Here is a 17,051-nt window from a genome sequence, read left to right as displayed (position 1 = left end):
TTTGCACAGGAAAACGTTCTTCTGTATCACTGAAATACCGCTTGATTATTAAAAGTTCTTGTATAAAATAAACAGTTTCCAAAAAGGCGCGTGTGGGCACGCAGTATTGCCGTAACTGAACGTTAGCCTGTGCATAACCTGCAAAGGCAAAGCACAGCCTCTTCTGCTTTAAGTCTCGTTCATGATTATGACAGTGTATGGATTTATTGCCAGGGTATTTTACTTTGCATGTGGGAAATGGAGCATGAAATCTGTATGCAAGAGTGAGGTAGCGTGAACCTGCAGAAGGGCAGTGTCTTACTGTGCGCTTGGAGAGCGTGGAGGCTGCTGGTATTCAAAAAGTCATCCTCAGTTTCTGTGGCGGGATCTTTGTCTGCAGTGTTTCTGTGAAATACTTGAGGGAACATTAATACTGTGACTCTCACTACAAGGTTTTTATGGAATTACGTAAGTAGGACACACAAAAGTGTTAATGGAACTGCGAATTAAAAAGTCAATAAAACCAAAATTCACAACAGTATAAACATGCTCAGCTTTTCATCAATATTTTGGGGATAAGGTAATATAAAATAAGGTCATAGATCTTCCTCCTTTTATTGACAAATGATATTCGTTACAGACATCTACAGCTCAGGGATGTTTGATGTTTCCCAGTCTTTTAAAATCAGTGTAGTTATCATTTGTTCTTTTGAGTGTTTTTCTGAGTCTGATTGTGACAGTTTGTGCTAGGAAATTAGCCACTGTTGACAGATGGGAGTCCAAATAGTTTTTACAATTGATTGCATGGGGAAGTAAAGAGAAACCCTCTAGAGACAGTTGTTTTCCCTAACAGAAGCTCATTTTCTAAGAATAAACAAAACAGCACAGCAGTGCTCTGAGAAGAACATTAGCCATTAGTTCCCTTCTGTGATAAATTATTTTTTTAAGCGTTTTTCCATTACTCCTTCTTGTTGCTTCTTCTGAAATCTCTCAAATTCCGCTAACTTTGTTGCGATTGAGTGAAAAGTACTGCATATGGTTTGAATTAGACTGTGTCATTGGTTTACCTAATTGCAGTATACTTTATTATTCTAATTTTTTTTTCATGCATTTAAAATTTGTAGAAGGACTGCATCTTGAGTCACAGTCTTCACTGATCGATCTAGAACTACTTTCAGAGTTGTGGGGGGTTTTTTTCTTTCACCTGGAGCTCAATCTGATAGGTTTATAAGTAATTTAAATTATCACCTTCTATATGAATCTTTGAATATGATATCGCTAAAGTTTGTTTGCTAGTGTTTTGCCCAGTCATAAGGTAAAAATAGATGCCTTTTCAGTTCCTCACTACCTTTACTGGGCTGGTGATCTGCACGTGAATTTCTGCTTACCATTGTCTCATCAATGATAACTAACAAAAACATCCCACTATAAAAACTGCTATTTCCCAGTTGCCATTGAGAAACTCCACGTAGACAGTCCTCTGCTATTTTGTTTTGGTTTTTGTTTTAGTGTCTGCGATAATACTTTGCCTCTATTCTTGTGCCTTTTTAGTTTGTCATGGTTGTCTACATATTTGCTCATTGTTTATATTAAATTTATGCATTGTGGAAATTGTATTTTAACCCAAGTGGGAAGTGGGTGATGTTTGTGGCATTTTCAGCACATGATGTCCCCAGAATATTTGTTTTATTGTATGCCTAGCATTGTACTATCCCTTTGTCATTCTCTTCGCAGTCTGGCAATGTTTATTTTGAAACATATCCATTAACTATTTCTTCACTTAATATTCACTACAGAGTGTCTTTTTGTCAATATTAGTATTTCAAGTGTTTAATTGATCTTTACTTTTTTTAATGCAGTCCAATGGCAGAAATTTATTATTTTCCTGTAATATAATTTTGCATGTGCTTGGATCCCTAAATAATTTTCTTAAATCAAAAAAGTTTGCTGTTAGTCCACTACTTAGACGAATAAATAACAGTTGCAAATCATGTGCTGTTTTAAAGAAAAAGCCTGGCTTCTGATAGCTGTTGCCTTGTGAAGTCAGGACAGCTACTGTGTTGCAAAATCTTTATTTTTGCTCTTGCTGTTTTTTTTTTTTTTTAATTTTTTAGTTAAAGTTTTCGGAATGTCTGAGCATGCATTTCTATACAATCATTGTATCTGTGCAAAATACAGAGGTGCTTCTAGGGCTGGGGGTGGAAGTCAGGATTCCCTCTTTTCTTTCAGTCAACGCTGATGCTTTGCCACAGCATAACTTTTGGGTGCATCTGCTTTCCCTTACGCCTGGTTTCTGCATCCTGTTCAGATATGGGATTGGTAGTGTGGCATTTGGAGCAGTTCTAGGTTTCTATAGAGTCGCATAGAGCCCTGCTGATTTCAGGCTTTTCCAAGTACTGATGAAATCAATAAAAAGGCTTATTAGAAGACATTTTCAGGCTCTCAGTTCTGCCTTAATTTCGCTATCCAGCTTCCTTATTAGATCTTCCCAAAGGAAAATATGGAGCCATGGTAGGATATTTACACTACCAACATAAAAGTGCTCTAGTTAATTCTCAGCAGTTCAGGAAAGAGTTCAGGTTGTTAGAAATCCTGCTCCTGAGCCATATTCTACCAATGGTGGCACTGCTGTGCAAACTCTGCAAGGATCCTGAGCTGTTATTACTTGTTGGGAGGTTTTTTTCTGTGTTTCCTTTTTTTTTTTTTTAAAGGCCCAAACTGGAAATTCCTAACTGTTCTTCCTCTCTCCTGTTCTCTATGTACAGCAGCATGCTGGAAGCCTCCCTTCATCTGTTCTTCCTGCACAGGGATATGTGACTGTTGTGCATGTTTTATTTGTGCGTTTTAAACCACACATACAGTTCCATCTCAAAAGGCTGGGAGGAAGCAGCAACAGTGTTTCTGAAGTTTCTTAACTTTAAGAACTTGCATTAGCTATTCTTTGTGCTTTACTGCAGGCACTTTCTTTTACGTTTATTTCTAATAGATTTAAAATGTAGCTTGGTACAGCGCGTCGTGGAAAATTTATATTTAGCAATTTTTGTATATTTCATTTAAATTAAATTGGATAGCTAAGTATTTATTGAAAAACAGATTTCTTTCAAATCATTTATCTTTTAAACCTGTGCCTTTTAAAAAGGCTTGATATGAGAGATGCTGTCATCCTCTTTAGTAGAAATTCCCTTGCTCTTAAACTTTTATACTCTATTATGAGTTAAATCTACAGGATTAGTTTCCATAAACACCCACATTATCTGAATTTTCTACTTGTGTGTTTAATGGTAGTATTTATAGACAATTACTAAAAATATTTTGATTTACGAATGCAGGAAGCTTTGTCAATAGTTTATCTTTTCTGTTATTAGATAGTTAGGTTAGAGTGATTATTGTAAAATTAATAAGAAAATACCCTTAGGCTGGTATTTTACATTCTAGACTTTAGTTCAAGGAATATTGAACTGAATGATACACCCTTTTCTGATACAGCTGTTGACAGGCCTGAAATGGTTATCCTGTGAAGTAATGCTCTTGTGGATAGCAATCTTTAACTACCACTTTATAAATATATTTTGAAGCTACGCACAAATTACTTGGCTATAGAGTCCTTTCACATCAACAGAACAAAATTATATATGCAGAGAAAAAAGCAGCATTGCATAGACTAGAAGTCAAAAAGAATCATGATGAATATTGAACTTTTTTTCTGCTATACCAAAATCCCTCCAAATTCAGTCGTTCAGGAAGTGTGACTTATGTGAGACATCTGGCAGTTATTGCCACAGATTATGTATTATTCCATCAATGAAATTACTAATGCAAGTTTTAAAAAGCATTACATTGAGACAAGTGCCTGAAAGCATGTGCTCACTGTGGATTTTGATAAGCAAGTAACAGTTTATTAATAAAATTCTGTATAAATGTGGTTTTCCAGTGACTTGCATACTACCTCCCCTTTTTGGGGGGGGTCATTTCATCCAGATACTTTCTAATGAGTGACACTTTCTATAAGGCATAGTCAAAAGTCGAGCTGTATGCTTTTTCCATTATTCACAAGACCTAGTAAAATACATGCTGAAGAACAGTAAATTGACATATCTTGATCTGAGCTAATCTTGATCTGAGCTAATCTAGGCCTGCTCATGGTTCTTGCCTTAGTTTCTTTTAAGTTCTTATGAATAGGATGAGTGTTTTTAGTAGAACTGAAGTTAGATTGCCTCTTGTATGCTTCTGCGGCCCTCTCTTTCCCATTTCTTAAAAATAGGCACTTGTTCACTGTTTTGGAACTCTCCCATTCTCCATCATTTCTTACAGTCACTGATAGTTCTGATATTGCTTCAGCCAGGTCATTAGATACCCTAGAATAATGGTTTTTAATCAGCTGAGTCTGATGAATGTTTATTTTATCTAGATCTGCTCTTCTCTGTGATTAATTCTTGTCTTGTTCTCACTGATACTATATTCCTTGTTAGAAAAGACAAAACATAATTAGACTTTTCTGTATGTCATCTCTTAGTCTTCTCTACTGAGTACTGGCTCATTTTTTTCAGTGTTCCTCTTGATAAGGATATGGTTATTGGATGCTTGCTTTCTTCTCATGTGTCTCATGCTAATAATACTCATTTTGTGTCTTGTTCTTTCTCTTGAAACTTCCTGAATATAATGAATGCTTCTTACAGATACAGACAGTAAATTGTGTAATTTGAAAGGATTAAGAAACTCCCAAGTCTTTTGATGTTTCTGAGCAGAATCAGTATTCGTGTGGTTTGATCTTAAAGACTTTTTCCCTTCTAAATGATAGTGGACTAGGTTCATCCAAGAAATTAGGTTGCCCTTTGACTTTGGTATAGTAGATAGCTTTTAAATATTTTTTAGTTATGTATCCTAAGTACAGTATTTTCTGCCACCGATAGATTAAATGCAGCTCTCAGAATAATATTAAATCAGCCATAATATACGTTATGTGTGACATTACCGCTTCTAAGTCCTTAGCCTTTGCTTTATTATCTCCTTTTTGTGAATTTAATGCCTTATATAAACCTGAAGCGTTCCTTTGCCTTGGCAAACAGAGCTTTTTCCTAAGGCCAAAGAGCAAATCAGTGTTTGGCCCAAAGAACTGACAAGTAATATAATTATGTAAATGCAGATAACTAGGAAAATTTACCCAGAATGTCATAGTGTTCTGAAATTATTTAAAAAAATGAAAACAAAACAGAAAAACAAGCTGAACAGGCACAGCAAACCATAAAAGCTGAAGGAGCTAGTCTTTTCTTCCACCAGTCATTTTTCATGTGCCAGTATAGTGGATAATGTGTTCTTTCTGGAACAGTGCTGCTCCTTTTGGAAATATAAGCTAGTTACCAAAGTTCAGAATAAGAAAATAAAATCTGAGAATTACTCATGTGAGAAGGGATCAAAAGCATTTCTCTTTAAAAAGCTAATATTGCATATATCAGTCAAAGGTAAAGTCTCAGTAAACTCCTGAGAACCGCCAAGGATTCCAGTAAGATTAAAGAGGTCTGTGAAGATGAGGAGACTAGTACGTAACTAGACTCCATTTTGTTATTAAAGAAATGAAAACCACCAGGCTTTACGTAAATTACCTTCTAAGCTATTAGGCATATAAAACTATGTTTTCAATTTAAAAATATTCTTGAGACTTTTATAAAGAGGGATAACCTTAACCCTTTTACGCTGGTAGTGCAATGCAGGAGGGGGAGAGCTGTCCCTTCTCAACATGCGATGCAGAATGAAAACATCACTTTATGCTTTATGCATACTACCACTGGCAGTGTTGCTGTTTGATTACACAAAGAATCTGATTTTCATTGTACACTTAAATGTTTTCTGTTGATACGAGAAGGTGGGCTGCAGGTGTCATCACTCCTTTGCATATTTAACCCCAAGAGTGTAGCTTCTCTGTCAACAACTGGATAATTATTCATTCTTATTTAGGAATTAGAGAACTCAGTAGCATATAGAGTCACACTACTAATGTTTACTTGAATCTACCTGAAGGATCAGATAGGAGGAAGATGAGGGGGAGGAATGCTATCAACTTTTCAAAGCAGGAGCTCCTGATAAGTTTGGTTATCAAAGATGAGTACTCATTCATTTTAAATTTTGGAAGAAGAGCCTGGGCTTTTGAGTAACAATTCAAAGGCTGTTACAAACAGTAATTTTCCTTTTCCATAACCACATGATTATGTAGGTCAAAGTCCTAACTTGATATTTACTATTGAAAAATCTAACTATATGTCACTGATTTAAAACTTCAATTTTGTATGTTTCAAAGGATACATAGTACAAGGAGAGTACTTGATATCATGATGGGTATTTTGGTTGTGGGTCTTTTTGGTGGGGAGGTTGTGGGGTTTTGTCTTTTTTGTGCTTCTTTTGGTATTTTGTTTTTGCATTGGGGTATGATGAATCTCTCTCATGAAAGTCTTAATTGCTTTTTGCAAATTACTTGGGAGTCGCAGTCAGCTGGCAAGAAATTCTGCTGCAGAAATCAGCTTCTAATATTTTTCTCTGAATTTGACTTTTTTTTTTCTTTTTATACTGAAGTCTTTCTATTGTTAGTAAAGTACAACACTAGCTGAATACAAATCGTTAGTCCTTGTGGTTAGCAATTGTTTGCAGTTCCTCCTCAGAATCATAGAATAGTTGAGGTTGCGATGGACACCTGGAAGTCATCTAGTCCAATCCCCATGCTCAGAGCAGGGTCACCTAAAGGAGGTTGCTTAGGACCATGTCCAGTTGGGTTCTGAAGAGCTCTAAGGATGGAAACTCCATAACTTGTCTGGGTAACCAGTTCCAGCATTCGATTACCCTCAGAGTAAAAGGGTTTTTTTTTTTTTTTTTAACTCCCCTCATGTTTAAACAGGATTTCCTGTATTTCAGTTTGTGTCTGTTGCCTCTTGTCCTTTCACTGGATACCACTGCGAAGAGTCTGGCTCTATCTTCTTTACCCCCACCTCCATCATGTATTTATACACAATGATAAGATCCCCCAGAGGATCACCTCCCTTGAGCTACTGACAGCGCTCCTATCGCAGCCCAGGATACTATTGGCCACCTGTACCACTAAGGCACGTTGCTACCTTGTGTTCAACTTGCTGTCCAGCTAGACCCCCTGCTCCCTTTCCGCAGAACTGCTTTCCAGTCGGTCAGTCCACAGCCTGTGTTGATACATGAGGTTACACCTCCACAGGTGCATGACTTTGCGTTTCCCTTTGTTGACCTTCGTGAGACCTTCATGACTTTCTTTCGCTAAGCCTGTCGTTTCACTGTAGAGGGCCATCAGGTAGGTCAGGCATGATTTCCTCTTCTTGTAAAAGCATTCTGCGCACTCCCAATCATCTTCTTGTCCTTGGTATATGTGAGGATGGTTTCCAGGATTATTTGCTCCATCTCCTTCCTAGGGATCACGATGAGGTTGACTGCCCTGTAATTTCCCAGATCCTCCTTCTTGCCCTTCTCAAAGGTAAAAGTGATGCTTACTTGCTTCCAGCCCTTAGGAACTTGTCCCAGCTGCCACAGCCTTTGAAAGATAATTGAGAGTGGCCTTGCAGTGACATTGGCCAGCTCTCCAAGCACTCATGGGTGCATTGTGTTAGGTCCCATGGACTTGTGCATGTCCAGTTTGCTTAAATGTTGCCTTACTGACTTTGCATCTAGTGAGAGCAAGTCTTCATGGCTCTGAACTTTCCCACTGGTCTCCGGGGTCCTGGTGTTCCTGAGGGCAAGTCTTACTAGGAAAAACTGAAGTGAAGAAGGCACTGAGTACCTTGGCCTCTTCCATTTCTCCTCACACCAGGTCCCCTGCACCGTGCAACAGTGAGCCCGTTTTCCCATTTCCCTAGCCCTCCTTTTGCTTTTAATATACTTGTAGAATACCTTCTTGTTGCCCTTCACGTCCATCGTCAGAGTCAACTCCAGGTGGGCTTTGGCTTCCCTAATCCAATCCCTGCACTCAGACAACATATGGAATATGTTCCTGTTCCCCCATATTCCTGCTGGGTCATCTGTCCCTGCTTCCGTCTCTTCTGTGCTGCTTTTTCATATATGAGTTTAGTTAGGAGCTCCTTGTTCATCCATGCAGGCCTCCTGCTGCTCTTGCTTCACTGCCTGCAGGTTGGGATAGACTGTCCTTGAGCTTGGAGGAGGTGATTCTTGAATATCAGCCACCTCTTTTGGATCCCTCTTTCCTCCACGAGCATACGCCATGAGATTTTTCCAAGTAGACCTGTGAACAGGCTGAAGCCTGCTCTCCTGAGGTCCGGGTGTGTGATCCTACTTTTTGCCTTGTTGCTTCCTCTCAGGATCCTGAATTGCACCATCTTGTGGTCACTGCAGCCAAGGCTGCCCCCAGCCTTCACATCTCAACCAGTTCTTTCTTGTCTGTGAGTATCAGGTCTGGCAGAGCATCTCCCCTTGTTAGCTCCTCAGTCACTTGAGTCAGGAGGTTGACTCCAGCAACCTCCTGGATTGCTTGTACCTGCTGTGTTGCCCTTCCAGCAGGTGCTGGGTTGATTGGAGGCCCCCATGAAGGCCAGGGCCTGCAAATGGGAGCCTCCTTCCAGTTGCCTGAAGGAGGTCTCACCTCCTTCCTGGTCAGGCAGTCCGGAGCACACACCAATTGCAGTGTCACACATGCGGTCCACCCTCTAATACTAACTTTTAAACTGGCACATTATCCTTCCTCAGGCAGAGCTCCATGCACCCCTGCTGCTCTCGCACATAAGGGGCAACTCCCCCTCCCAGCCTGCCCTTCCTAAGGAACCTATCTCTGTGTTGCAGCACCCCAATCACAGAAGCTATCCCACCATGTGTCTGTGATGCCAGTGAGATCATAGCCCTGTAACCGTATGCAGACCTCCAGTTCATCCTGTTTCCAGTGCTGCGGACGTTACTGTTCAGACTCTTCAGAGAAGCACCCACTCACGCTTATTTCTCAGGAAAGGACGAGAGCTTCCTCATCTTGCTGTCCTCACTGCATTTCCTTAACTGTGTGCGCGCTTAGTGTGGACCGCCTTCAGCTCCTATAGCTATCCTTTCCAGGGAGCAGCAGGCACCCTGAAGTTCCTAGAAGGCTTCCCAGAAGTATGCTGATGTTGCCAGGAGAAGTTCCCAGAAGGTGATAAGCAGAGAGGGAAAACTGCTGAGCAGAGGGCCGCATCCGTCGGCTGCTTTTGTTAGCTGTGCTCTATCCGAGTGCTTTGTTTTAATCTGAGTGTTTAATTTATGTGCTTTCCATGCTAAACCTTGAAATCATCAGGCTTATCAGACAGTTAAAGATGTTTTTAAAACTGGGGGAAAATGCTGATCTTTTGATGTAGAACTGCATCCTGTGGATGCAGGATGAAACCTATCTTAGGGGCACAAAACTTTTTTTTTTTAATATGTTCCTCAGATCTTCTGAGTGAAGAAAAATTTCTTCAGGTCAAAATTCGTTTTTTTTTTTTTTTCTGAAACCGATAGTAATCATGAAATATGCTTCTGGGTTGAAATAAGCGCTTTGGAATTCTGACGTGCATGGCTAGAAGTTAGAAAAAAATGTTAGTCTTGAAAATGAACAAATTGTTTTCAGATCAAATACAGAAGCTATGCAAATATGAAACTAACAGTGAGCAATGTTTCTTTTAACAAAAGTTTCTAGGCAGAAAAAAAATCTCAAACTTTGCTCTCCAGGGGATGCTCTGCATCCTCATCGGGATGGGTGATGATGAAAGAATTCCTTGGTGTGCTTCTGAAGCTCTAGTGATTCCAGAGGCATGGTGGAAGTAGAACTGAGAGGAGATTGTGTGTGTGAAATTGAAGTTAATCGACTATTCTGTCAGTCATGCATGAGACAGGGTAAAATGCATCTTACTCTCTTGATTGTATTAGAGCTATAGCACAAAAACACCGTTAGAGGAAATTAACATTTTGTCAATACAAAAAGCAGATAGCTCTAAACTGACAAAGGAAGCAGGTTTATAAATACTTCTGCGGTTCTGATGACACCTGAGTCACGATTTATTGCACATCACCACTCAGAATTAAACTAAACAATTCTAATTAATACCTTATAAAATGTCAGGTAATTCTTTGAATTTATTAAATAGAACAAATGCTTATATGCAGTACTTAAGGTGGTTCAGAATATATTATGAAAGGCAGATCCAGCTCAACTGAAGATATTTAAGTGATAGTCTGTATGGTCTGAATTGCAAAACCGTATGTTTCACATTGGCACATTTTCTCATTCAGGTCCTTTCTTTTGGAACTTGTGACTTCTGTATGGAATAAATGGTCTATTTTATACAATTTTAAGTTTCTTTCGTAAAATACTTAATTTAAATGTGCTGCCACGTTTTCTCCATTACAGGCTTGCCACCTGTTCCTTCTGCATCGAGGACAGGCTTTGCAGAATTTTCTGTTAGGGAACGAATGAGAGAGAAACTGAAAGCTGCAAGGGTGAGAATCCTTCAGAGATCCTATTTGATTGATTTTATTCTTATAAATCCCACCTGCTTCATTTTGCTTGCTTAGTGCTGTGTGAAGCTGAGTTGGGATAGCTCTACTTTTTCAGTGTCTGTTTTGTGTCATATTTTTTCTAAAGATTATTTAACTCAAACATGTAATATAAAATCTGTTGGTTTATAATTAAAATGGTAAAGATCCTTCTGTGTTTCTGTCAAAAAAATTCTTATATCGTTTAGAAATAAATGAATTTGCTTGTAAAGTTACTGTGCGGTGTAATAAGGAGTATTAACAGCCAGGTCTGTAAAATCACTTAAGCTGATTATATAGTTAAAACCTTCTGTCACTGATAAAAACATGCACAAGATCTTGTGCTTCTGGGAATTATTATAGCATTAGTCTCATTATATTCCTGTTATGGCTAAGCATTATTTTTGGTTTTGCTTAGTCAAAAGCAGAAAGTACTTTATTGCAACAAGACCCCGGTCCACAGCGAAGGCATTTAAAAAGCATCAGAGAGGAAAAAAAACGAGTCAGACTGGAAAAAGAGGTAAGACTATATTGGGTTTTGCTATTCTGCTAATGAGCAAATGGAGATGAAACATCACATAAATCAAAAACTATGGATAGCCTTTAAGGTCAGCTTAGTCATATTTTAGAGTGATAAAAAAGATAATATTGTTTGAAGTAGTTACCAGGAACCTTTCCAATTACTGCTTTTAATGTACATATTTAACAAAAATCATTTGCTTTCTTTATAGCATGAATATCATGTAAAACTTCTGTCATTTACAGATTAACAACTTCTCTTGTTTAAGATGCTTTGAAGTATTTAAAAGATACTGTAATAGAACAGACCGCTACTATATAGCTTTATATAAATTTGCATAGTGTACTGGGGAAAGACAGTATATTAACTTTTATGTCATTGCATTTCCTTGTTCATATTTTATATTAATGTTTTCGTATAAGCACATTATTTTTAGAAAATGAAATTTATATGAAAAATTAACAAAGGCAATGCATGTGCAGAACTTGCACCCAGATATCTCTCAGAATTTAGTAACTGCTTACCTGTGGAAAATGTGTTCCTAACTATTTGTATGCCCAGGCAAAGAATAGTATGTAGCAGCAACATTCTTATTTGGAATTCCAAACAACATGAATTAGCCTGGCTAAAATTGGTTCACTAAATTATTTCCAGGGTTTTCTTTGGTGGGGAAGTACCTGTTTGTATAGATTCAGGGGAGGTTTTTTTTTTTTTATAGTGTTTTCTTAGAAAATGTGCTCTGCCGTAGCTTTCAGTTAACTAGTATTGTGTCAATCTGCTTGTATTAGGAAATTGTAGAAGTGAAATCCTTATTAAAAGTTAGTTACTGATTTTATACGCAGCATATTTGAAGCCTTCCACATGTTGGTTTTATTTCCTGTACTTATTTATACATGTTTGAAGTACTATTTTGTTTTAACAAGTGGCTATCAGATTGCCAGGGTTTGAGATTGTTTTTGGTTATTATTCAGAAGTTTGGGTTGATTACATGTAAAATTGAGAGAAATCGTAATTTGATCTAAGAATTCCAGATAAACCCATCTAACGCTCTATGTTGGCTGGGCCTGAGGCAAATCACTTTGAATTACTTAACTGAGCTTGCTGAGGCGATATCAGAACCGGTAATGATTATTTGCAAGAAACTGTGGGGACTGATAGGCTTTAGAAAATTGGAAAAGGTAAATATGCTAGTTCCTTTCTTGAGAAGGCAAAGGAGTATCATCCGTGGAATTTTAGAATAACCTAACAATACTTGTCTGAAAAGGAACAAAACAAATAATCAGGTCTGTATTAAAGCACCCAAACAGTGGAGGGTACCTTTTCTTAATAATCCTAAACAGGTTTTTCCTGATTGCGGTAGGGGTTATATGAGTAGCTCTCTTGGGCTCCTTGATTTGCTTCCTTAGGTCGCGCTGTCAGACAGTAGCACCCTTGCCACTGCTGCCAGGCTTGTGGTGTCTGTCAGCCTCTAATTTGTGCAATCCACAGAGCTGAAAGCTTTCTCATTGGTACTCCGTCTGTCCCACTCCTGGACACTAGCATGTGGTTGCCTGTTTTCAGAAGGGCGGAAACACGGATCTCATCAGCAGTGAAAAATGTAAACTAAGAGTTACGCAATGAACCATTTCTTGATACTCTGCAGTGTGCTTCTTGGCCCATATTTAATGAAAAAGAAGTTAACTAATGAATAAAGGCACCCTTTTCTGATAAACATTAAATTAGTATAATTATCACAATGATTGTGAATACTTTCTTTTTTGTTAGTTTTTAATGTGGAAATGCAATATCTAATCTCTTTATTTAGCTATCTGCCTTCTTTTTGATGTGTCAATGAATGTATGTGATAATTTGCGTGTTTATTCTTATGCAGTCTGATAAAGATGAATTTAGGGAGATGCAAGAGGATGAATCTCGCATATCATCAAAAGTAAACTTTCGTGATTCCGCCAAAAATCTTAAGCAAAAGCCACCAGTAAGTATCACTTCCTTCATTTCAGTGACATTAATTTCATTTAAACTCTGTATGGCTTCAGGATTCTGTTTGATGAAGAAGCCAACAGAATTTAGTCTTAAGCAGTGGAGAGGGTTGCATTTAATTTAAAAAACTTTGCAAACAGAGTATGCCAACAATTGAAATATTAGAAAGGTAAATGTCATAAATTATAGGAGTTGTCCGGGGTCGTTTAATAAAAAGTAGATAGATCAAGTAGATCCGTCTGGACGCAGTTACTGGAGCTCGTGGAAGAACTTTCAGCTTTTCTTTTTTCTTTTTTAATCCTATCTATTGAATGCCACCAGTTGGCAATGTACAGATTTCCATGCTGATATTTATAACCACAAAATACCTCTATTTGTTGTCATATTAAAGCATTCCTCTTAACACTCAGAGGCCTGTGTCCTTTAGAGGCAAAATATCATTAGCAATTTGTATTCCTGTGACTCTCCTTAACACCTGCACTTGTAGATCAGTGGTTATTATAATCAGTTTAAACACTGGCGTTTCTGTTTCACAGGTTGTTTATATTCAAAACGATGAGGTGGTTCAAGTTGAATGAAATAACCTTTTTAATAAAGCATTACAAAAAGCACTTCATGAAATAATGGTGTAGTAATAGGAGTTTCATGTGCCGTTTTGAAATGTTTCAGTCAGCTTCAGTGTTTGCCTGTGCCGCTTCTTTAAGATAAAGCAATTAAAATCCTGTCACAAGTGTTTGTGCGTGTTGTTATTGCTGTTGTTAACAGAAAGATATTTTCACTTGTCCTAAACTTCTTGTAAACTTCATACACAAGTATATGTCTTCTCTTCTCAGATCCAGAATAATTTTCCTTCTGCTGAAGAAGCATATAATTTTTTTACTTTCGATTTTGATTCTGAAGCAGAGAGAGTAAAGGCTGGAGCTAGGAAAAGGAATGAATTAAATCGTGAAGAAGAGGAGGCAGAAGCAGAAGATGTAGAAACCCATGAGGAAGGACAAGAGGAGGAGGAGGAAACAGTATGAACTGTAGAATACATATTCATATTTTTATTTAAAGTTCTTTTTTCATGTTTTATTTAGAGTTCATTTTGTTTCCTTTAAAATTCTGAAAGTATGCTTTCTAAAGATTTCCATATTAATAAACAGACGAAATAACCGGTATGTTTGCATCTAAACTACAGGATGAAGATGTACACCTTGTGAAAGATGATGATTTATTCGTTTTAGGGCAAACAGCCCAAGATATTCTGGTAATGAAACCTGCTGAGTATGAAAGCTACTCTGAGCAACTGCAAAAGGAAAAAGAGTTTCTCTTCATTCCCAGCATGCAAGCAGGTATGAAGATTGTGCTTATCCCTTTTGCTGCTGCATTTTGTATAACATAGCACACTTTGATCTACTGAAAAATATTGTATCAGACAGTGTAGATGCATTTAATTGTTGTGCTCTGACACTGATCATCCAGACAAATCTGTGTCTGTAAAGGTCTGACAAAATGGCTTAACTAAGAATATGGACACCTCAGCAGGCCACCACCTGGTACACATTAGTTGCTCTGAGGTAATTGCCTTAGTGGCTTGCATGGTAAATGCAAGATGGTTGGCCCCTGTTCCACTGAGGTTTAGCTATTACATTATTTAGCGTATCCAAAAGGTTACAGTGTACACACATTTAGGTACTAAGAGGAGCTGATGCACAGGGTATTGTCATTTACAGTATTTTTTCAGTTAGCCACACCCTTAATTTTTTCCATTTAGGAAGGTTGCCATGAGTCCCCTAAGTTACCCTAGTAATTCTGTGTAGTAAGGGGCCACTTTTACCAAACTCTGTTTTTGTGACTTGGAAGCAGTTAGTCAACGTTTATCATGTCTCTGATTTGATTGCCTTGCTCCCATGGAAGAACTACAAAATCCTATTTAAAAAAAAAAAAAATTGCTTTGTAGTATCACTTGCTGTTTAATATTTGAAGTGGAAGAAACAGATATGAATCTCATGATGATGGTCTGCATCAGAATTACGTCAGGAGCAGCTTGCTGTGCAATGTGAAAATATTTGACCTTGGATGCCTCCAGTTTGTCGTAATTAACTTCTGGTTGCTTCCAGTGTTGTTCGCTATGTTCTAATTTTAGGGGGTAGCTTTGTAACCCTCTGCATAACCACTTTCTGTTTGGATATGGAGTAAGAGGAGAGATTGCTCTCTGAAAAATGTTGAGCCCGTAAGCCAGTGGAGTAATCCTGCAGGCAGTCTTAATTCACCTGCTGTTACTGGTGTAACATGACTTTCTATACATGTTTCACTTCTCGTACAAGAGTAGATCACATTAAGAAACTGGTAATAACAGTTTAGATTAACAACAGTTTAAGTTTCACTTTACATGGGAATGGCTCGGGAGTGTTTCGTATGCCGAGTTGCTGCTGCTAAAGGGATACTAAACGTTTCTGCAAGCAACCACTAAAACTGAACTCCACTGAATTATTTAAAAAAATTTTTTGGTGAGGAAATGTTTAAATGTGTTGTTTGGAAAACTTGTGACACATTTGTGAGAGAATTAAACTGGATCTGTGTTGATTTTGAAAGGGACCTGTTTTGGTGATATACCTAAATTTCTTTTTCCTAATTAGAAAAATATCGCTGACAGCGTGTTTATAGTGCAATACCGTTTGTTTTAAGAACAGCCTGGGGTCTTTCAGAATTGATAAACAAGAACTCCATTTTTAAGCTATTTTACATGCTTTTCTATTTTATTTCTCATTAGTGCCTGCCTCTCAAAAGATACCTGGAAACATGCAGCCTAGGTACCTTGAGGATGAGGGTCTTTACACAGGAGAAAGGCCCTTTGTATCACCATCTAATCTAAATATTTTAGAAAACAGAATACTCAGACAGGAGCAAGTAAGTCATCACTTACATTCTTAGATGTCTTGTTCAGACTCTTGTTTATCAGATTTATTAGTGTTTTGTTACGTTAAGTAGACAGATGGTCATGGTAATATGGAGGTTTCAGCTTCAAAATACTTAGCAGTACCAGACTTCAGGAGTTGTGGCTTTTGTAGGAATACATTTTTAGCGGACCCCAATAGCCAGAGCGTCAGACTGGGTCTTAGAAACCTGGTATCTGGTTCCTATCCCTAGTCCTAGCCTTCTGAGGAACGAATTACTTGACTTGCCTGTGCCAGAGTTTAGTTGCCAATAAAATAGGGGTAAGAATACTTTTTCCTGTAAAACGCTTCAAGAGCTAATGGTGTGTTTATAAACTTACCAAGAGCCCTCTTGTTAGTGTTTACTGGAAGATTTAAAAAAGTAAACAATTCCAAAATGACTATCTTCTGTGTCCACTGAAGATAACATGAAGTAATGGACTTCTCACTGTCTGATCAGTAAATTTCCAAGGGTAATTAAATATTGAAGTAGATTATCTGGAAAAGCTATAGAATCCTTTTAGATTTTTAAGAGTAGCTTATAGGAATACCTGCGAAGGTGGTTTGCATGTATTTTATTCTCCTTTAGTTTGCATAGCTTAGTATACATTTAAGCTAGCATACAGCAGTTGTTTTATATATTATCCTATGATTCTATGACTTCATCCTATGCTAGCAGAAATATTTTGGCCAACAAGACTGGGGAATATATATAGGTTTAAACTTTTTGGCTGGCTAGTTTCAACACAGTTATTTTCCTGGTTTGCTTCACTGTGTTACCATGTAAATATGTCTGGCACTAGGAACAGCTTAAAATAGGTTTGGGAGTAAGAAGGCAAGGTAGCATCTCTCAGCAGCTGGATTGGTTTACGCTGTCCTTGAACCCAAGTTATGAGAGGAAAGGGATGGATTAGGTCGGTGCTTAAACTCTGAAGTGCCATGGGTAGCGATCAGTGTGCAAGACATTTGCTTCATCTGCTTTCAGAGATGCTATTCTGAATTAGTTCAGGTTGTGAACTAGAACAGTTGAGCGATGTCCTAAGAGATGATCTCTTTGTAGTCCCATGTAGCCCTAAAATTCTTTGCTTTATGATTTTTATAATCCAATTTAAAGATGTGGGTGGCAAGTCTGATATAACAAGATTATGATTCTTTTGGTTCCA

At 37.9% G+C, this 17,051-nt stretch overlaps 1 protein-coding gene across 5 annotated transcripts in view; it reads left to right on the top strand.

The window, feature by feature from the left end:
• Window positions 1-17,051, top strand: part of CC2D2A (coiled-coil and C2 domain containing 2A) — a 66,827-nt gene that overhangs the window by 3,113 nt on the left and 46,663 nt on the right. For all 5 annotated transcript variants that reach the window (XM_068943341.1, XM_068943340.1, XM_068943344.1 and 2 more), the window contains 6 exons: window positions 10,349-10,437; window positions 10,892-10,993; window positions 12,864-12,965; window positions 13,804-13,986; window positions 14,151-14,304; window positions 15,726-15,862. In XM_068943341.1, the coding sequence (XP_068799442.1) occupies window positions 10,349-10,437; window positions 10,892-10,993; window positions 12,864-12,965; window positions 13,804-13,986; window positions 14,151-14,304; window positions 15,726-15,862 (767 nt within the window). The remainder of the gene's footprint in view (window positions 1-10,348; window positions 10,438-10,891; window positions 10,994-12,863; window positions 12,966-13,803; window positions 13,987-14,150; window positions 14,305-15,725; window positions 15,863-17,051) is intronic.

This window comes from Struthio camelus, chromosome 4 (genome assembly GCF_040807025.1).
Source record: "Struthio camelus isolate bStrCam1 chromosome 4, bStrCam1.hap1, whole genome shotgun sequence".
Lineage (NCBI taxonomy): Eukaryota > Metazoa > Chordata > Aves > Struthioniformes > Struthionidae > Struthio > Struthio camelus.
This window is presented reverse-complemented; position numbering and strand designations above follow the sequence as displayed.